The sequence below is a fragment of the Meles meles genome, chromosome 4 (assembly GCF_922984935.1).
Source record: "Meles meles chromosome 4, mMelMel3.1 paternal haplotype, whole genome shotgun sequence".
Taxonomy (NCBI): domain Eukaryota; kingdom Metazoa; phylum Chordata; class Mammalia; order Carnivora; family Mustelidae; genus Meles; species Meles meles.
The window spans coordinates 36,029,175-36,050,656 of record NC_060069.1 but is presented as its reverse complement, the minus strand read 5'-3'; the positions used below and the strand labels follow the sequence as shown (position 1 = coordinate 36,050,656).

General features: G+C 45.1%; 1 protein-coding gene and 1 pseudogene across 1 annotated transcript; one reads left to right on the top strand and one right to left on the bottom strand.

Moving 5' to 3' along the window:
• The first annotated feature begins 10,183 nt into the window (after positions 1-10,183).
• Positions 10,184-11,622, top strand: LOC123940666 (annotated as a pseudogene).
• A 5,506-nt stretch (positions 11,623-17,128) lies between these two features.
• CCR4 (C-C motif chemokine receptor 4) lies at positions 17,129-21,268 on the bottom strand. Its single transcript, XM_046003506.1, has 2 exons — positions 21,228-21,268; positions 17,129-18,906 (listed from the first exon to the last, which is right to left on the bottom strand). Exon 2 carries the CDS (start codon positions 18,857-18,859, stop codon positions 17,777-17,779), a length of 1,083 nt encoding a protein of 360 aa, XP_045859462.1. The 5' UTR covers positions 18,860-18,906; positions 21,228-21,268; the 3' UTR covers positions 17,129-17,776.
• Positions 21,269-21,482: the final 214 nt, after the last annotated feature.

The window sequence follows — 21,482 nt, the reverse complement described above, 5'->3', positions numbered from 1 at the left end:
CCCTGAAGCCTAAAGGATAAGATTTGGCCACCTGAAGTGTGGGGAAAGTGTGCTGGGTAAAGCTGACCCTATTTGCCGACGGCCAGAGCCATGAGAGAGTAAGGCCCGTCCCAGACGTGTGAGTGACGGGGATGGACAGTGTTGAGAACATGTGGGCTGCAGAGGCTTCCAGGAAGCTGATGTGAAGTGTCTCGTTTGACTGTATATAATGAGGATAACATTGCTGAGGCGTTAGCCCAATGTTTCTGTATCAGTCAGTATAGACTAAGTTCTATCCATAACAAACAACACCCAAATCTTTGCAGTTTAAAACAAGACTATTTCTCATTCTTGCTACGTCCTTTGCCATCAGTTGGGGGTTGCGGTTCCCTGTTGTTTTCACATAAGGCCCCAGGCTGATAGAGCAACCACCACCCGGAGCATTCCTCCCGTAGCTGCCAGAGTGCAGTGATAGCCCCCGCAAACAACAAGAAAACCAGACTTTAATCTTGAAAGCATCTTTAGGAATAGAAAGTCACCACAAAAATGCTGAAATTACCCCTCATCAAAGAGATAGGTCAGTCCTAAACATGTATGCATAAAATAAAATATATAAAGAAAAAAATGATAGAATGATAAAGAGAAAGGGACAACCCTTTAATGGAGAGCCCTGGAAAACTGATGCGACAGTAAGAAAGAGATAAATAAATCCTTAGAGACATGTTCGCATTTGGAGATCCAAAGTAAACCAGTAGTGAAACTAGAAACTGTCTTGGGGTTTCTTCGTGAGACATGGGGGCAGGGTCTTCAAGGTTGGGAGGTCCAGTAGGAGCCAGGCCCACATTACGCTGGGGGGCTCTGATCCTTAGGATACAAGTGGACCAAATGGAAACCACCTTCTCTTGTCTAAATCCCAGGGGATGTAGGGACAAGGGCGTGACTGTGCAGTGAGACAGGAATCAATGATATGACCCCTCCCTGAGGTTCTGAGCACAGGCCAGCCCTTGTGTGGATCTGTGGTCTAAACTTGCATCACTGAGGTAGTCCACCAAACATCAGGCTGTGAGCTGAAGTCCTGTGCAAAACTGGTAATGCCCCTTTGTGTCTGACCAAAGCAATCCTCTTTGGAGTAAGGGCAGCTTCATCCCACACCGTGGGAAATCCCCCCAAATAATCTTCAGGGTCAAAGAACAGTCACAGTCAAATATAAGCACACACACACACAAAACCAAAACGACATAGACGAGAACCAGCAGAAACAGACCCACCCAGGCTTCAGATATTGAAATTACAAAATGTGTTTTAAAATAAATACAATATTTAAAGACCAATAAACAGTGTCTGCAGGGGATGGGAAACTAGGACGAGACCTCACAGATATGTGAGAGAACTAAACAGAACTTCGGGAACCACAAAATAGCCAAATTTTCATCTGTACCATGAAGGCAGGGAACTTTGAGTCCAGAGAGGGGAAACGCAGACTCAAAGTCATACAGGCAGTCGACGGCACAGTCAAAGCCCGGGCTCCGGCCCAGCCTTCCCCTCCTCTGTCCTCCCCCAGTGATACCAGCAGATAATCAAGGCCTCCGCTGGGCAGAGCCACCTCTCTCTGCTGAGCGGTCTCAGAGAGTATTTTGTCTTGGGTTTGGTCATCCATTAAAAAGAAAGGGAAGGGGGCCCCTGAGTGGCTCAGCTGGTTAAGCATCTGCCTTTGGCTCAGGTCATGATCCCAGGGTCTAGGGATCGAGTCCCGCATCAGGTCAGAGGAGAGCCTGCTTCTCCCTCTCCCTCTGCCTTCCACTCCCCCTTCTCTCTCTTTGTGTCAAATAAATAAGTATTAAAAAAGAAAAAAGAAGGGAAGTAGAAGCTAGGACTTTTTGCAGGAATTTTTGTTAACAAAATTCCTTTTGTGTCAGGATACCATGAATTCCTGTTGTAGGAATCAATAAGATGCAAGCTTATTTCCTTCTTCAATGCCTGAAACTTACAACATTTGTTTTATTTTGATTGCTGTTATTATGGAAAATGGTGGGGGAGAACTGTTCTTTCCAACTCCCACTTGGAGAAAGCATGTCCCCGAAAATCCACGCATCTTCAAACTAAATGTACCGAGAATCTCACGGTCTCTTTGGGACAGAGGCCCCTCTCCAAAAAGAGCCTGTTGTTCTTGGTGCTAACTCTAGACGCTAAGGCAGTTATCTCACCCAGGGGTTTTTGAGATGAGGGGCAATTTCCTGTTTTGGAGACACTGTTGGTAATAATTCACCTGTGCTCGCCCGATGTCAGTGAGTGGTCCTCATGGAGCTTCTGCAGTGTGGCCCCGGGCTCCCCAAGCAGTAGCCCACGATGATCACAGTACCCGACAAAGAAGAGAAACATCCCACTTTTAATTAGGCAGAGGACACAAGGAAGTATCCAGGGCACGGTGTCAGAAATGCAGATTTGCAGATTAGGACCACGCTGGCAAAATGTTCAGTGAGCCTTGGGTGCAGAAGAGGAAATGCCCAGACAGAGAACAAGCTCCCACATGTGCTCCAAGAGCTAGGCTGCCATCAAGTTGCTTTGTGCAGGGGCTGCTAATCCCTTCTGCAGTTACATCCCTCTCTATGGCACGTAGCTCGAAATAGGCCACGTACTTTTTTTCCACTGGCCAGTTCCGTGGGATCTTCATTCTTGCGTCCTCGGTACCCACGCCAGCACATCTAGCCCCTAGTATGTTCTCAGTTGATACTTCATGGGTGAGAGAGGCCTTCCGTGACTGTGTCCCCAGGCAAAGACGGCGTCCACGTGTCTCCAGCATTCCTTCCGGCAGGCCTGACACAGACGTGAGGGCAGGTGTCCTTCTGTTGAAGACTGTGATAAGATCTGTCTTCAAAACCTTCCCAAGTGTCTGTGAACCACTGGAGGGCTCACTTTCTCAGTTTCCTCTGGCTAGACATTCTACCTCTGCTTCCACTGAATTGGTTCAATTCGTGAATGATCTCACCATCCCACACCCACTGTTGCACTATCTTGACTCAAATGTGGAGCCGAGTCCCTTGAGTTTCAAAAAACCTCACCCACATCGGGCCTTTTTATCTTTAGAACTTTATAGAAGCTTTGAAGAGATTGTGGGCTAGGGGTGGTCTATGCGGCACAGCATAAGCTCAGTAGTTTTAAATATTAGATATTCCAGGGTGTTTTTTTAAGGATCTATTTTCAAGTAATCTCTACACCCAATGTGAGGCTTGAACTCACAACCCCAAGATCAAAAGTCGCACGCCCTTCCGACTGAGCCAGCCAGCTGCCCCTAGATATTCCAGTTTTCACAAGACATTTTCCTATCATCTGTATAGGTTGCCCATCTTTTTATCTTCTCTCCTTCGTCTTTCTTCATCTTCGTCTTCTTCATCTACTCCAGCCTCTGAATTCTTCGTCTTCGTCTACTCCAACCTCTGAATTAATTAATTAATTAATTATCTATTTATTAGATTTGATTTATTTGACAGAGACAGAGTGCACAAGCAGGGGGAGTGGCAGGCAGAGGGACAGGGAGAAGCAGGCTTCCCCCGCTGAGAAGGAGCCCGATGTGGGGCTCGATCTCAGGACCCCAGGATCAAGAACTGAGCCGAAGGCAGATGATTAACTGACTGAGCCACTCAGGTGCCCCCCACCTCTGAATTTCTGATAGTTTTGAACATAAACATGTCCTGTCTGTATTCCTGACATGACACATGCTCACCTTTGCCCTCCAGGTTCAACTTCTTTGGAAGAGGCCCCAGAGACAAATGACTTTGACACGCTGAGACAGAGGAGGAGAGGAGTCAGAAGGAAAGCAAAACGGGCAGAATGTATGAGCACCTCTGAGTCCTGAGAAGATTTCTAGCATGGCTCCCTCCCATGACCAAGCCCTTGGGGTTAGGCAGCATAATAGCATCCCCACCAACGTTTTGATATCTCAGCAAATGGGGCTTTTTGAACCATCATTCCCAAGGCAAACTTGGGGAAGAAGCAAGATCCCTGAGGTCCCCCTCACGGACAGGTGTGGAGAGAGCATAGCGTGGGTATCTACACATGGGCCAAGGTAGCCTCCAAGGGTTCGCAGGACCCAGAGTGGAGAGCCGAGGAAGGTCTCCCATGCCAGCTAGAGCAGCAGGAAGTAGCAAAGGTCTAGACAGACTCACTAAGCCTCCTGAGGCCACAGAGGACAACAGGAGAAAATGGAGTGTCTCCCGGGTCGCAAGAGGAGTGCCAAAGGATCTGATAAATCCTGGATGTAAGGGCCTGTCAACTCAGTGGACCACTTCATGGGTGCCTGAGGCCCCGACAGGCTGGAGTGTATCTCCACAGGTCCCGACATCAACAGATGACGAAGACCAGAGTCGCTTTCCCAAAACTGTAACACCACACGGTACTGAGGAGGGGGGAATAGGTGAGACACTGACCTGACTGAGATTATGTCTTTGCTGCTAAGAGAACTGGGGTCTCAAAATAGAAATGAGTTCAGTTCTGGAAGGAAGTTTACTGTTGACACCCATGTGTATCTAGTTTAACACCTCTAGTAGGATCAGCCCTTCCTGGCGTCAGTAAATGTTTTAGAATCTTTTGTTATTTTAGTGGGTGTTATTACTTCCTCAAAAATAGATCAGCATATTTATTGGAAAGTATTTCCTACACTGTTATATTGAGTTCCTCTCAAGTAAGCTCTTGTTTTGATTAGTGATCTTGCTCATTGTTTTAGAATTATATTTTTTTCCTTGGACCATGGAATTTGGTTTTGCATGCTCCTTTTCACTGGGAAATTTTCTGTTTGTCATAAAGATTTGTTTCTGTCTGTCACACACTCTCTCTCTCCCTCTGTCTGTGCCCCTCCATCCCTCTATAGAAATCTTGAGGTTGCTTCTGTCCAGAATGTTGTTGGTGCCCTACCCAGAAGCCTTTGCCTGCTGGTGCGCCCCTCCTCTATCTGCTGTGAGCTTTGGATGCTCCCTTCCCCAGAGAACTGCTCTGGGCTTAATTTGGAAGATGCCTCACTGACATGGGGACACAAAAGACCAGACTAAGGGTGGCTCAGTCAGTTAAGTGTCTGCCTTTGGCTCAGATTGTGATCCCAGGGTCCTGGGATCAAGCCCCACATCGGGTTTCCTCCTCAGCGGGGAGTCTTCTCCCTCTCCCTCTGCTCCTCCCCCCTGCTCATGTTTTTTCTCTCTCTCTCAAATAAATAAATAAATCTTAAAAAAAAATACCAGACCCTTTGCCTCAAAGTGGGATTAATTTTGTGATACAGTTCATGCCTAAGAGGTCCTGTGGGGGCAAGCCCATGCTGGGAGCTTGTGATGGTTCATTTTATGTGTCAACTTCATTAGGTCATGGAGTGTCCAGACATTTGGTCAAACACGATGCAGGTGAAGGTTTCTGGATCAGATTAACATGTGAATCTCTAGGTTGAGAAAAGCAGATTGCTCTCCCTGGTGTGGGAGATCCTAATCCTATCCATTGGGGTGCTGAATAAAACAAAAGGCTGACCCTCCCATGAATAAAAGAGAACAGTCCTTCAGCCTGAGTGCCTTCAAACTAAGACATTGGGTTTTTCCTGCCTTTGGACTCAAGCTGAAACACTGGCTCTTCCTGGATTTCAAGCCTGCAGGCCTTCAGCCTGGAGATATACCATCGTTTCTTGTCTCCACCTTGCAAACTCACTCTGCAGATCTTGGATCTTGTCTGTCCCATAAGCACATGAATCAGTTCCTTAGAGAAGTTCCCTAGACAGATGATGATGGATGGATGGATGGATGGATGGATGGATGGGTAGGTAGATAGATAGATAGAAAGATAAAATCCTATTGGTTCTGTTTCTCTGGAGAATCCTAACACAGAATACATCCTTGCTTACTTTCTTTCCCTTTTCTACCCTACACCCTCCCTCCCCTCTCTGCACAGCAGCCCCTAGTAAATCGCTTGCACTAAAATCTCTGTCTCAGACTCAACTTCTAGAGAATTCAACTTCCAGTTAGCAGGTTACAGTTACAGTCCGTAACCAGGTCTTATGTTTGAATCTCAAATCCTACAGTTCTGGAGGTATCACAGATCTGACTCCTGAGCCCTGTGCTTGAGGCTTAGTTCAAATCTTAGCTGTGAACCTGTGTTCATCCTCCAGCCTACGAGGCCTACAACTGTCAATCAGCAGTTCTTCCCTCTTCTTTCAGAGGCCAGATAGCTCTGCCCTGATCTGGCCTCTGGCTTCAAATCCTCACATATCCCATGGAGTGGAGTTACCCCACAGGATCAGAGCTCCTGGCAGCTACTGACAGCCTCAGGTCCCAGGACCCAGCCAACTTGAGGTCCTAGATTTGCTCACCACTTTACTTTCATTTCCCAGTTCTGGTCCTCTGAGATATTTAATCCCAGAATTTTTCTGCAATATTTTTTTATTGGTGTATAATTTCCATGCCATAAAATATGCATATTGTTAAGTGTATAGTTCAATAAATTTTGATAAATGACTCTCGCCAGGTGACCCACACTCAATAAGATACAGGAAATCTTCATCACCAGTACTGCTCTGCACCCGTCCACAGCTGATACGCCACCACACGCCAAAGGCAACCGTTGTACTTTTTGTCTCCGTAGATTAGTTTGGTCTGTTCTAAAGCTTCATATAAGTAGAATTCTACAATATGTGCCTTTCTGTGTCTGGCTTCTTTTGCTCGACATAATGTTTCTGAGGCATACCAGTGGTTTAAATGACTTACTCCTTGATTTACATTACTGAATAATAAACCATTGCATGAATATACTACGCCTGTTTATCCATTCTCTTGCTAATGGACAGTTGGATTATTTCCAGTGTTTGGCTATTATGAATAAAGCTATTATTCACATTCTTCTATTAAATATTTTTATTGATATATATTCACATATCATAAAATTTACTCATTAATGATGCCCAATTCAATGATGTTTATTATATTCACAGAGTTATGCAGCCATCACTATAAATGAAGTTTTTCATTACCCCAAAAAGAAAACTATGTTTTCTTCTAAGAACTTTACAATTTTAGCTCTTACATTTAGATCTGGGATCTATTTTAATTTTTTGTGTGTGGAGTGGGTAGCAGTTCGACTTCATTCTTTTACATGTGGCTATCCAGTTGTTCTAACATCAGTTTTGAAAGAAACCACTCTTTCCCCCCATTGAATTATCTTGACACCCATGTCAAACAATCAATGAACCATAAACATGCTGGTTATTTCTTGACTCTCAACTCTAATCCCTTGATCTATATGTCCACCCTTATGCTGTACCACATTGTCTTAATCGCAGTAGCTTGGTAATAAATTTTGAAATCAGGAACTTTATTTCCTTTCAAAGTTATTTTAGCTCTTCTGGATCCCCTTCATTGCTATATAGAATCAGCTTGTCAATTTCTACCCCCCCCCAAAATTTTAAAAGCCAGCTGGGTTGTGATAGGGATTTTATTGAATCTAGAAATCTTTTTTTTTTAAGATTTTATTTATTTATTTGACAGACAGAGATCACAAGTAGGCAGAGAGGCAGGCAGAGAGAGAGGGAGCAGGGTAGAAGCAGGCTCCCCGCTGAGCAGAGAGCCCGATGCGGGACTCAATCCCAGGACCCTGGGATCATGACCTGAGCCGAAGGCAGCGGCTTAACCCACTGAGCCACCCAGGCGCCCCTAGAAATCTTTTTTTTTTTTAACTCAACTTTTAAAAAACTTATAAATTTTTTTTAATTTAAAAAATTTCTTTTTTTAAAAAATATTTTATTTATTTGATAGACAGAGATTACAAGTAGTCAAAGAGAAGGCAGGAAGAGAGGAGGAAGCAAGTTCCCCACTGAGCGGAGAGCCCGATGTAGGGCTCGATCCCAGGACCCTGAGACCATGACCTGAACTGAAGGCAGAGGCTTTAACCCACTGAGCCACCCAGGTGCCCCTAATTTTAAAAAATTCTTAATTAACATATAATGTATTATTTGTTTCAGGGGTACAGGTCTGTGAATCATCACTCTTACACACTTCACAGCACTCACCATAGCACATACCCTTGCCAATGTCCATCACCCAGATACCCTATCCCTCCCACCGCCCTTGGTATTGGCATTCTTTCAAGATTTTTAAAATACCAAATCTTCTTCTTTTTTTTTTTTTAAAGATTTTATTTATCTACTTGAGAGAGAGAGAGCATGAGAGGGGAGAAGGTCAGAGGGAGAAGCAGACTCCCCATGGAGCTGGGAGCCCGATGTGGGACTCGATCCCAGGACTCCAGGATCACGACCTGAGCTGAAGGCAGTCGCTTAACCAGCTGAGCCACCCAGGCGCCCCAATACCAAACCTTAATCAGTGAGCACAGAATGTCCTTTATCGATTTAGGGCTCCTCTAGCTTTCAATCTTGCACTTTTTTTGGTTAAATTTATCTATGTTCTTGCACATGGAATTTTTTTCTGATTTCATGTTTGATTATTCATCGCCAGTGTATAGAAATGGAATTGATTTTTGTATATTGATGTTGCATCCTATAATTTGCTCAACTTATCTGTTCTAATACTTTTTCACAGATGCCTTAAATTATGTCATCTTATAGATATAGTTTTACTTCTTCCTTTCCCATCTGGATGCATTTTATTTCTTTCTCTTGCTTTTTTTTTTTGACCAAGAACTTCCCATACAATATGGATGGAAGAGGCAAGAGCAGACATACTTGTCTTGTTCCTGACCTTACGAAGGGGAAGGGATTCGGTCCTTCACCATTAAGTATGATGTTATGAACATTCTTGAATAAGTCTGTTTTATAGACTGAGGTCTTCATTTCACTTGAGTATGTACTTGGGTCTAGAATCCCTGGATCACAGGGTAGTATACGTTCAACTTCACAAAGAACCGTCAACCTGTACAGAACCATCTTTTAAATTTATTACACGTTTCAGAAGACAAGAAGAACCCCCCAAACTGGGAACTTTGGCTGCACCTTCATTAGAAGTCTTCCCAGCGAATAACTCAGCAATCCTGTGACCCATAAGTTTTCAAGGCACAGTTCGTACATGTCCCCTCATAAGCTCCTACTTTGTCCACAGCACAAACCCCCTCTAACTCCTCCTCAGTTATTCCCCCAAGAGGAGCCCAGCTGGACCACAAAATGCATCCTGAACCGGTGTCCACTTTATCTACATGTGATGTTTTCATGGTGATGTCATCAAAATTACGAGGAATCCCTCTAACCAAGGCAACCATGGAGAGGAGGCTGTATAGTGCATGATGATGGAGATATTTTCCTGCCTAGCTGGGCTCCAATTATAGTCCCATTTCTCTACAGTGTGATCCAAAAAAAGCAAACATTCTGCAATGTCTTGTACACATCTCACACCATGAACTCTACTAACCATCTGACTGACGTCTGCGTCTTCTTCAACGCACTGACATCCTCTGTAGGCAGGCATCAGATCAGGATAAGCACCTACTGCTCCCCTCACCTGTGAACCCTCCTTTTTAGACTCTCTCTCTGTGGTTCATTAGTCAGCTTTCCATAATCACAAAGATCTCCTTTTTTTTTTTCTTTTCTAAAATGGAAATATTTCTCTTGTTTTGGGAGGGTGTGAAAGTAATCGATATTTGTTTAAAGAAATAAAGAACCCCAGGGGTGTCTAGGTGGCTCAGTCATTAAGCAGCTGCCTTTGGTTCAGGTCATGATCCCAGGGTCCTAGGATCAAGCCCCAGGTCAGGCTCCCTGCTCCACAGGAAACCTGCTTCTCCCTCTTCCTCTCCCCCTGCATGTGTTCCCTCTTCCACTGTGTCTCTCTCTGTCAAAAAAATAAATAAAATCTTAGAAAGAAAGGAAGGAATCTGGAAGGTACAAAGTGTAATTTTTCCTTCTATGAGATGGCTAACATAAGTAATAGGTACTTATTACTTATTACTTACATAAGTAATAGGTAATGTTTGGTAAATCCAGAAAAGATTTTTAATGACCAATATTTTTGGAGGTTAACTTTGAGGTTTCTTCTTCCAGGTTTTTCAAATGCTGTTAATAGTTCTCATAGAGAGTCTAATGCCACCATCGCCTTGACCCCCCAATGACCCCACCTCCATAGCCAAGGAGCTGTCCACGGCCACATCCCACACAGAAGATGATTGTCTACTGCCTTTTCAGGAAGTGCTCAAAATGCCCACGAGGACCCACCCTAACTGCCATGAGAGAAAGTGGAGTACAATGCCCCTCTGTAGTGGAAGTATGACTAGAAGAGAGAGAGAGAGCATGTCCTGAGTGGCCTTAGACCTTGAAATTATCGCGAGGAAGTTTTCGGACAGCTGCAGATACTATGCAAAACAGACTAAACTCTACCACGTGAGGCATCATTCCAAATCTTGTAAGAAGTATCAAGATGAATATGGTGCTTCCTCTATCATTCCAAAATTTCAGATCTCTCAAGATTCAGTAAGGAACAGTAATAGGAGTAAATAGGAGGGAAAGATCTACATCTGATAACACAAAAACTTATCAAGAGAATACAAGCTCTTCTTTTTCTTTTTTTTTTTAGTAGGCTCCATGCCCAACATGGGCCTTGAACTCATGACTCCTAAGATCAAAAGCTGTATGCTCAAATGACTGAGTCAGCCAGGCACCCCTAATGAGTTTTGTTTTGTTTTGTTTTATTTTTATTTATTTATTTGACAGACAGAGAAGCAGGCAGAGAGAGAGGGAGGAAGCAGGCTCCCCGCCCAGCAGAGAGCCCGATGTGGGGCTTGATCCCAGGACCCTGGGACCATGACCTGAGCCGAAGGTAGAGGCTTTAACACACTGAGCCACCCAGGTGCCCCTATTTTGTTTTTTTTTTAAGCAGGCTCCATGTGAAACCCAATGCAGAGCTAGAACTCACGACCCTGAGATCAAGACCTGAGCCAAGATGAAGAGTTGGACTCTTTTTTTTTTTAAGGTTTTATTTATTATTTGACAGAGACAGACACAGCGAGAGAGGGAACACAAGCAGGGGAAGTGGGAGAAGGAGAAGCAGGCTTCCGCTGAGCAGAGAGCCTGAACAGAAGGGCTCTGGGATCATGACCTGAGCAGAAGGCAGATGCTTAACAACTGAGCCACCCAGGCACCCCAAGAGTTGGACTCTTAACTGAGCCACCCAGGAGACCCAAGAATACAAGTTCTTCTGGGCATCCCACCCTTAAGGGCCCCTTGTGTCAAGAATCATGCTTTACAGACAACATTTCCTGGATCACTGTAACTGCAATCGCCTATTCCAGATCCTTCCTGTGATGTGTCCTATTTGTAGGTCTCTTCCTTGGGGAGATCCTAGCTGGATTACTGAAAATTTCATTAGTTAGGGTGCCTGGGTGGCTCAGTCAGTTAAGCATCCGACTCTTGATTTCAGATCAGATCATGAGCTCAGGGTCCTGCGATGAAAACCCACCTCTGGCTCTGCGCCCTGTGTGGAATCTGCTTGTCCCTCTCCCTCTGCTCTGCCTCCTGTTCACATTCTCTCTGCCTCTCAAATAAATAAATGAATAAAATCTTTTTTAAAAAATTTGTTAAAAATTTTGTTAGTCATCTGTCAAAGATGTCAGTTTGATTATGGAGAATTTGTGAATCCTCAGCTAGATAAGGAAAACCAATATCAAGCTTTTCAAGTAAACATCTGAAGGCTATAGACATCTCAGCGTCTTTGTACTGCTAGTACTATCTTTAAGGGGAAAGCCACATGGGGCTCTCTGCTCAGCGGGGAGCCTGCTTCTCCCTCTCCCTCTCTCTGCCTGCCTCTCTGCCTACTTGTGATTTTTCTCTCTGTGTCAAATAAATAAATAAATAAAAATTTTTTAAAAAGAAATTTATTGTATCCCCTGCTTGACTTAAAATGCCATCTTTAATATATGCTGAATTTCCATGTATTTTTTTTAATTTTTAATTTTTTTTAAAGATTTTATTTATTTATTTGACAGAGAGAGATCACAAGTAGGCAGAGAGGCAGACAGAGAGAGAGAGGAGGAAGCAGGCCCCCTGCTGAGCAGAGAGCCCGATGCGGGACTCGATCCCAGGACCCTGAGATCATGACCTGAGCCGAAGGCAGCGGCTTAAACCACTGAGCCACCCAGGCGCCCTAATTTTTAATTTTTTTATAAACTAAATTCCCATGTATGTTTTGATCTAATACTAGATTTCCCATTCTGTTACACTCAATTTTCTGGTCCATTGCCATAGTATTTTAATTATCGAATTAATTTAAAATACATAGTAATTTATAATATAGTCATCCTTATTGCTCTTCTTTTCAGAATGTCCATTTTTTGTTCATTTTCACAGGAACTTTTAAATCAGTGTATGAAGTTTAAAAAGAACCATTAATCTATGTGGTTTTTTTTTTAAGATCTTATTTATTTATTTGACAGAGAGAAATCACAAGAGAGGCAGGCAGAGAGAGAGGAAGGGAAGCAGGCTCTCCGCTGAGCAGAGAGCCCGATGTGGGACTCGATCCCAGGATCCTGAGATCATGACCTGAGCTGAAGGCAGCGGCTTAACCCACTGAGCCACCCAGGAGCCCTTAATCTATGTTTTTTAAAAAGATTTTATTTACTTGACAGAGATCACAAGTAGGTAGAGAGGCAGGCAGAGAGAGAGGGGGAAGCAGGTTTCCTGCTGAGCAGAGAGCCCGATGTGGGGCTCGATCCCAGGACCCTGAGATCATGACCTGAGCTGAAGGCAGAAGCTTAACCCACTGAGCCACCCAGGTGCTCCCACTGGTGTATCTTGAAGAATAACATTGGATTTAATCATTTAACTTGGGAAGATCTGGTGTATTTATAATATTGAGTCTTCTTGGAAAAAAGTATCTAGGCCTTTTCATCTAGATCATTTTGGTGTTCAGCAATAGTGTTTTCAAGTGGGGGTTTTTATATCTATTTCCTATATATTTCAGATAATTAAGATACATATTAGAATAATATGTATCCTAATTAAGATACATATTAAGGTCAATTTCTATTCTCTCTCAAAATGCGGGTCTGTTTTTCCATCACATCTTCTAACCAGTGGTTATTTGTAAATATAAATATAAGTCAGTTTTGCATATTAGCACTTTCCCATTAACTTGCTTAATTGTTATTCATAATAGTTTTTGCCAGTGATTCTCTCGAGTTTTCCGGTTACTCAATACTATCATCACAACTAGAGATACTTTTTTCTTTTTCAATTTAAAAAATAAATTTTATCTCTTAAAACAGTTTTAAGTTTATAAAAAAAAAATCATGAAGAAAGTACAGAGAGTTTGTGGGGCAGCTGGCTTGTTCTGTTGGTAGAACATGTGACTCTCGATCTGGGGTCATGAGTTCGAGCTCCACACTGGGTGTGGAGACTATTTAAAAAGAATTTTTAAAAATTGAGTTTGTGAGCTTTTTAATTCATTCTTCTTGCTGTTATTTTACAGGTCCTAGAGAAGGTGAAAATGCAGACTTCTGCAACTATGGTCATAGCAAAAGTCTTAATGAAGTAATTTTTCACCCAAAGAACACCCACTGATTTCTGGAACTAGGAGGCAATTCAATCAATCTTTGAACTCTGTCACACGAAATTTTATTAGAAACATAGTGGGGATTTTGGAGAGAGGACCGCTGAACTTTGTGTAGTGAAATAGAAACTTGAATTGCCAGTGTAGAGGACTTAATTAAGAGATAAGGAAATTCACTCACTCACTAGAAAATAATTGAACAACTGCTTTGTGCTAGGCATTTTGCTAGGCAGTTAGGTGCTGGCTACTGTTGGAGTTAGTCTAATTCATGATTAGAATATTATTTCCCCTGAACCTCTGTCTCTTGGGGTAAATCCAACCTTATCTACTTTACAATGAACCTGAACAGAGTTTCAGTATATGAAAGCCCTTGGTGGATTTCTGCTTTTCTGAAAGGGGAATTTGGAGCCATTATAAGCTTTTAAGGAGGGGTGGCTCAGTGGGTTAAGCCTCTGCCTTTGGCTCAGGTCATGATCTCAGGGTCCTGGGATCGAGCCCCACATCGGTCTCTCTGCTCAGAGCCTGCTTCCTCCTCTCTCTCTGCCTGCTTCTCTGCCTGCTTGTGAACTCTGTCTGTCAAATAAATAAAATCTTAAAAAAAAAAAAAAAAAGCTTTTAAGGAGTAAAGTACTGTGACGGCAAAAGTGGGTAGAGCTTGTGCCTGGTTCATGCGAGCCCAGCAAGTCACTGACCGGTACAGAATACAGGATGTCAGGTGACTAGAGCACAACCTAAGGTAGAGGTGGTCCATGACCATAACAGGAGTGGAAAGGGAGGTGCCTCTGGTGGTGAGGCAGGCCAGTTACGGGAGCCAAGGTGCAGCTGACAAACAGAAGCACAGGCAACAAGAGTTGGATGGGGCTGACGGACTGGGGCAATGAATGAAGGACATCCCCAGTGCAGGGGCAGTGCTTTCCCCGCACCCGAAGGTCAATTTCCCTTTGTATTAGGGGCTCACTCACCCCTATGTGATCCCCAAGTCCTGGTTTTAGACAGGGGTTCCTGAAAACAGCCTCTGAGTCTCTGAGATTAGCATACAGCGGATTTAATGGTGAGTCATCTTGGGAACAGCCCCTACAAGGGCGTGAAGGAAGCAAGACTGGACAACAGGAAAAGTCACACTGGCGTGTCACTGCAGCAGACACCCCAGCTGACAGTACAGGGAGCTCGAACCAGAATGGCCTGTCAGAGTTGTTCCAAATTAAGGCAAAAGGGCAAGTGTTTATTTTGTGGCTGCCCCTCACCTCCCCAACATGTTCTCTCTCAACTGCCCAAACCACTCCCTACCCCTGATCGCACAGTCTGCTCTTACTGCCACCAGCCTTTCCATCAGCCTCCAAGGTCCTTCCTCCCTTCCGTTCATCAAAATCACGGCCCTTTTAAAAGCTAATTGTATGAGGAAATGGGAAGTTGAATCCATTTCTCCTTCCTTGAACATCCCAAAGCATCGTGTTTGCTACTCTGTTGTCGTAGCTCTCCTGCTTGCCTTAGAGTTGATCTTGTGTTTGTGTTTTCCCCGTATCAGAGTATAAATTCCACCAGCTTTCTCCTTTATCCTGTTAGTCTCTCCATAACCCGGCATCCTGCTTAGCACAAAACAGACACTCAACCAATTGGAACTAATTGCATCCAATGCTCCAAGCCGTGAAGAGATTTTCTCAAGGAAAATCTCCCCAACAGTCTGAAGACCGTTTGCCAACACCCTGTATCTTTTCTTCTCACAGAAAGAAGATGGCATGTATTTATTCAGTAGAATTTGAGTGCCTGCTATGGCGCAGATACTGAAAGGGCTATTGCCTAGCATTCTTGTTGAGGTAAACTTCACAGGCTGTCAAACTCATCATTTAAAAATGTGCAATTCAGCGACATCTAGAACATTCCCAGTGTTGTACAACCACCACGACTGCTGTTCTTAAATGGCACCGAGTCTGTGTTCCCCAGAAGCTGGGCACATTGTCACAGGAAGAGATGGGTCTAGCATCTGAGAACGGAGAGTTAAACTCACCTTTGTGTATGACCTTTGTAGAAATCGCGCTGGCCTTTTGTTCATGTTTCTGGTGCCGAATGAGAAGAAACATTCTTGTCTGTGTTCTGAGAGTATCACGCTGGAGTGTCACTGGAAGTTCCAAATTCCCCATCTGGAGGGAATCTGCCCCAGCTCTGGGACAAGGGAAGGCCTAAAGAACTTGAGGTGATGGGTGATTCCCCCCAGGAGGAGGGATAGCAGCGGGCAGATGGCACCCCACCCTGTTTACCACTGTGTGTGCAGAGGGACAAAGCATCAGTGAAACCCCCTGGGCCGGTCTGTCTTTCAGGCCCTAAAGTTTCCCTCTCACTGTGATTAAATGAATACACTTACCAGCTCTAGCAAGGAACAACTATCTTTCCTTCCATCACTCTGGAATATATTCTGCTCTATAGACAAGGGGAAACTGAGGCTAGAAGTGATGTGTTCAGGCTCACTCGGGAGTGCGGGCTGGGCTGGTGTGCCAGGCGGAGGGAGGTTTTCTAAGGAAACCGCCCAAGACCCCGGCCCAGCCCTCCTTGCCATGTACACCAGCCTCCTGGTCACTGCTGCACAGGGCACCGCCTCCCCACCCCACGTGGCTGCCTGGGACAGGGAACCCTCTTGTTCCTCCCACTGGCCAGCCCAGTGTGCCAGGTGCACATCAGCTTGCATCTGCAGCCCCGTCAGGGAAACCCAGCACAGGGTGCCTGGGCGGCTCAGTCTGTTAAGCATCTGCCTTGGGCTCTGGTAGTGATCCTGGGTCCTGAGATCAAGCTCCATGACCAGCTCCCTTCTCAGCGGGGAGTCTGCTTCTCCCTCTCCCTCTGCTCATGCTCTCTCTCTCTCTCTCAAATAAAATTAAAACAAAACAAAGGAAACCGAATACAAACAGATCAGGAAAAAATCTCGCTGGGACTATATACAAGTCTGTTTATTTTTATCCATAAAGGCAACATCCACTTACCCTTTTAAAATCACTTCTCTAAAAACCAACTTTCTGGAAATGCATCCTTTATAAGCATAGAGCATGTGATAATGCGTAAACTTACAGAAGCATTTGAAACAGATAACTCAGTTAATAGTTTGCAAGACAAAAAAAAATAGTTTGCAAGACAGGTTTTTTGGGGGGAGAGGGATTACAGGTCTCTCCCGACTTGATTAAAGTCTTTACTTTATTCTGATTAAGGCTGTAAGAACAAAGATTTATTTTAATGGTGTCAAACAATTAATTACATGATTAAAATGACTTGTAAGAAATGACTGGCTGAAATTTTGAGTCATCCCACAGTTAAAAAGGCGGCCAATGTTTTAAAAGAGAGGATGACATTTTCACAACTTCATAATTTTTTGATGGTCCCGTTTATGCCACATCAGTAGTAACCGTTAGTTGATTATTCTTGCCTTGCCTGATAGGAGGCACTTCTAACTTATTGAGGAAGCTTTGTCATACTTTATTAGCCCTGGTTATTTTAGTTTTGAAGGCTCTGTTTGCACACAAGTAAGAGACCCTACATAGATATATCCGCACGTGTTTATTATTTGTGAAATTTGAATATTCGTCTGCTGTAATTGAAACAAAACATGCTCACAACCATATGAAAGTGTGTTTGAATTTCCACAAGCGTGTTTGGATTTTTTTAATGCCTTGTATTTCGTGTTTAGAAATCGGACCGTGCTAATGCCTTCACATCCTTACACTTATCATCAGCATCAAAAGTGTGGCTTCCATGAACAAGTCATGCTTCAAAATGAAAGACTCAAGGTCCAGGTTCATTACTTCACCCTTTGTTCCTGTGTGCACCTGGCTTCCGGAAATAGACCATGCTTCGGAAATATTATTAGAAAAACTCTAGGACAGCATGTCAAAGTTGTCTATATTATTCCACAAAAGCTAGAAGTTCATGAAAGGAGCAAGCAGCAAGGAGCAGCGATTGATTCCATGGTTCCTCCTGGAGAACACCATCCGCTCAGGTAGAAGGGAACGAGGGCCTTCCCTTACAGTATCATGTATCGCCTCACTGAAAAGCTGCGAAGAATTCTCCCTCAGTTTACTCCTCCCCGCAGGCAAGGCTGGGAGAGGAGGGCTGCCGCAGCCGCAGCCCCACGGAGCTCTTGCTGCGCTGAACTCGCATGTGGCAAGAGGAAAAGCTGACTGTGGGGTGAGGAGCCCACACTCTGCCATGGATGTAAGTCTTCTCCCTGCCACTTGCTCAGGAACTCTTACTATAATACAGTTTCAAGCTCTTAACTCTGGGAAGCTCAACTCCATCTTTTGCCTCTTTGTTTTTCACAGGGCGTCATGGAGGTCGTGATCCCCGGTGGACTGCGTGTAGGAGGAGCTGGGAGTGTCCGGGGCGTAGAGCTGGAGGAGCCTACAGTATTGGCACGGCGCGAACGGCCCCCTGCAGGCTTTGAAGAGCTGTACGATGTACTTGCGGAATTTCTCCCCGAGGAAGAAGTAGATGACTGGATTGAGGCAGCAGTGGACGAAAGCCAAGGTCTCTGTGGCCTGAATGGCGTAGTCCAGGTGCCTTTCAAAGGTGCAGTCCTGAAGGACCCCCAGCTCCACCAGCGTGTCCAGGAAGAGCACTACATTGTAAGGTGCCCAGAAGCCCAGGAAGAGGGCCACCACAGCAAAGACCATCCTCACCGCCTTGCTCTTCTTCTCGTTTTTGCAGTGCTGCAGTGTCCTGACGATCATGGAGTAGCAGAACAGCATGGTGCCCAAGGGAATCACCAGTCCGAGAATATTGATCTCCAGGGAGCTCAGCACCTTCCACCTCGTGGAGTTGAGAGAGTATTTGGTTTTGCAGTAGGTGTGGTTGTGCTCCGTATAACACGTGCTGAATAAGAGGCCAGGAAGGGAGGCCAGTACAGCCACAGACCACGTGACCAAGCTGGTGATGACCCCATAAGTCAAAGTCCTCGCTCTCAGGGAGAACACCGCATGCACAATCGCCAGGTACCTGTCAATGCTCATGAGCATGATGAAGAAGATGCCACTGTAAAAACCCACCAAGTACATCCAGGAAATGATCTTGCAGAGACCGAGTCCAAAAACCCACTGGTCTGCAGCATAGTAGCCCCAGAAAGGGAGGGAGAGCACAAAGAGCAGGTCCGAGATGGCAAGGTTGAGCAGGTACACGTCAGTCATGGACTTAAGCCTCTTGTACTTGAACAGGACAAGCACCACCACAGAATTTCCAAGGAGACCAAACAGAAAGACCAAGTAGTAGAGAGGGGGCAGGAAGAGCTCCCCAAATGCTTTGATGCCTTCTTTGGTGCAGGGCTTGGGGATGTTTTCATAGAGATAGTAATTGCTATAGATGCTCTCATCCAGGGTGGTGTCTGCTATATCCGTGGGGTTCATTTTCAAATCTGCCAGCTCCTCAACTCGGGTCTGAGCCCCACCAGAAGCTAAGAAGGGGAAGAGCAAACAGGATTTCTGTAAGAACAAAACCAAATCGGAATGGTGCTGAATACAGAGCATAGCTGCTTAATATTCTGCCCCAGACCGTCGCACAGCCTTCCCAACCTTCCCAAGTGGAACAGCTCCATCCCACAGGGCAGTGCGGCCTAACGAGAGAACCTGCCCTTGGGGGTTAGCAGATTCCATGGTCCAGCTCTGCCCCTTTCCTACCCCTCTGAGGGGAGCTTCCGTTCTCTCCTTTGTAAGCGGGGACAGTAAAACCTCCTTCTCAAGGAGGCGCTTTCAAGGACGCATTTCTAAACAGTAGTCTGGGTTACTGAATCATTTGTAGGTCAGTTGAGATTCCCAATAGTCCTATACCCAGAGCCGCCTTTGTGACATAAAAACAAAAAACAAACAAAAAGATGAAAAATCTACGCATGGTCCCCCTTCAGATTTTAATTCCCCAAATTCAGTAACTGCTTAGATAATCATGAGGCTACAAGATTGGTCACCTGACTTTATATTAAAATTCTAATTCCTCCGGCAAGCTTGACAGAGATTTCAAAGCACATTCCCTGGTACTACTCATTTACTCCTACCCCATGCTCCCGTCCCCTGCCACCCTCCCAACAGAAGCTGGGCGCTCTAAGCCAAGCGACCTTACGGAACCATGGTGTAGATGACTCATAAAAGGTTCAGAGAAGTTAAATGAGGCCACACAGCTATATGCAAACCTTTCTCTTGGGGCCCGAGTCCCGGTGACATGCTGGGAAACCAGTTCTGGGGAGGTAGGGAACGCTGATTTATGGTGTTTGCTGGTTTCTATAGTACAAATACTTCCACCACGGCAAAATTCCAGCTACCAACCACCTCACAGAATTCCTGAATCTTGGACCCTTGGGTGGCTCAGATGGTTAAGCAGCTGCCTTCGGCTCAGGTCATGATCCCAGGATCCTGGGATCGAGTCCCACATCGGGCTCCTTACTCGGCAGACAGTCTGCTTCTCCCTCTGCCTCTGCCTGCCACTCTGTCTGCCTGTGCTCGCTCTCTCACACTCTCTCTCTCTGACAAATAAATAAAATCTTGGAAAAAAAAAAAGGAATTCCTGAATCTTAACAGTCTTGAGTTGGTGCAAGTTGTCTCCGGCACACACAGCCAAGTCCCATGTCCATTCTAGAACATCACATAAATGGGAACACGCCTGGCCTTCCAGGCCTGGTGGCCCGCTGCTTCTGGGCCAGTCTAATGCTAATGCAGCAGGTGTGTTCTCAAGGCCCTTCTGAAGACTGCAGCATTCAGATAATTTCACAGTACTCAGATGGTCACTTGAGAGAACTTTCTGGTCTCTTCATCAAAACTGCATGCAAAAATCAGTCCTGTCCTCTGAATCCCATCCCCACCGGAATTAGTCTGACAGATGTCGAAAAGGCACACCACAGCCCGAAATGAAATCCCTCTATCTCCCCAACCACCCTCGTTTGCTCTCTAAATTGGCAGGTGAAGAGATTCAAACCTTCTTAAAGTTACACACCTGTTCACATGTGAATGAGAGCAATTCAGGGGTGAAGGGCTTTCTGACTCAAGGCTACCTCCTCTTGCTTCCTTCTTAACGGCAGCCTGTGTTCCTTATTACAACAGTGTCCGGTAACTCACGTAGACCCCCTACCTTCCAGCCTCACCACCATATGCCCCAACACTCAAACTACTAACTACATTTGCTTTCTCAAGAAAGAGATCTGGGTTTCCTCCTGCAAACAGATCCTGAAGACCGGGGGCATCGCAGGGTCGCTGGAAACAATGTTGTACAATGAATATCGATTCTAGTTAGATAAAGAACAGTTCTAATCTCTCTCCACCATTTTTCCAGTGGAAGTTTAAGGAACAGACGAAGCTGAGGAATTACGAAATTATCGGGAGAACAAAAAAAGTAAACACAGCTGGTAAGTTGTGGGAATCAGCCTTATTTTCTTTCTTGACCTGGGAGTCTTGACAGAAGCAAGAAGCAGAAAAATGTGTATGTTTGACCAAAATTTTCTGTATATCCTAAGCGTGTGGACTGGGGCCAGATGTGCACAGGGAGAGAGACCTGCGTCTATGAACGCCCATCAGACGAGGGCTTGGAGGATGTGAGTAGAAGTAGACGGTGTGTGAGCTCCAAGATAAGATAAGCCGGCTGGGAGTCCCAGAATGCCGGAGACGCCTGAGTGTTGGGACTGGGTAGATGGCCAGCTTACAGCACTTCCAAAGTCCACACACCTGTCTAGTGTCCGGAGAGCATGTGTGGCCTGTGGCCCGAGGCCCTAGGCATGGTCCCGTCCCCACTTACCTTGCTTTCCTACCAGCAGTTCTGAGGCAGGTCGGTGAGCAGTGCCAGGCTTGCTGGAGAAGTAGAGTGCTAAGAAAGACAGGTGCCTTTGAAGGGCGCGTGGCTTCCTGTGAGCACCAGCTCGATCCCTCACCCAACTATGCTGAGTTCAAGTGGGGTTTTTTTTTGATAGAAGCAGCAGAAAACGAGTGACTAAGATTCACTCATTTCCCAAAACTGAAAGCTAGGAAGGTTTGCTCTCTGTTAGATTAAAGA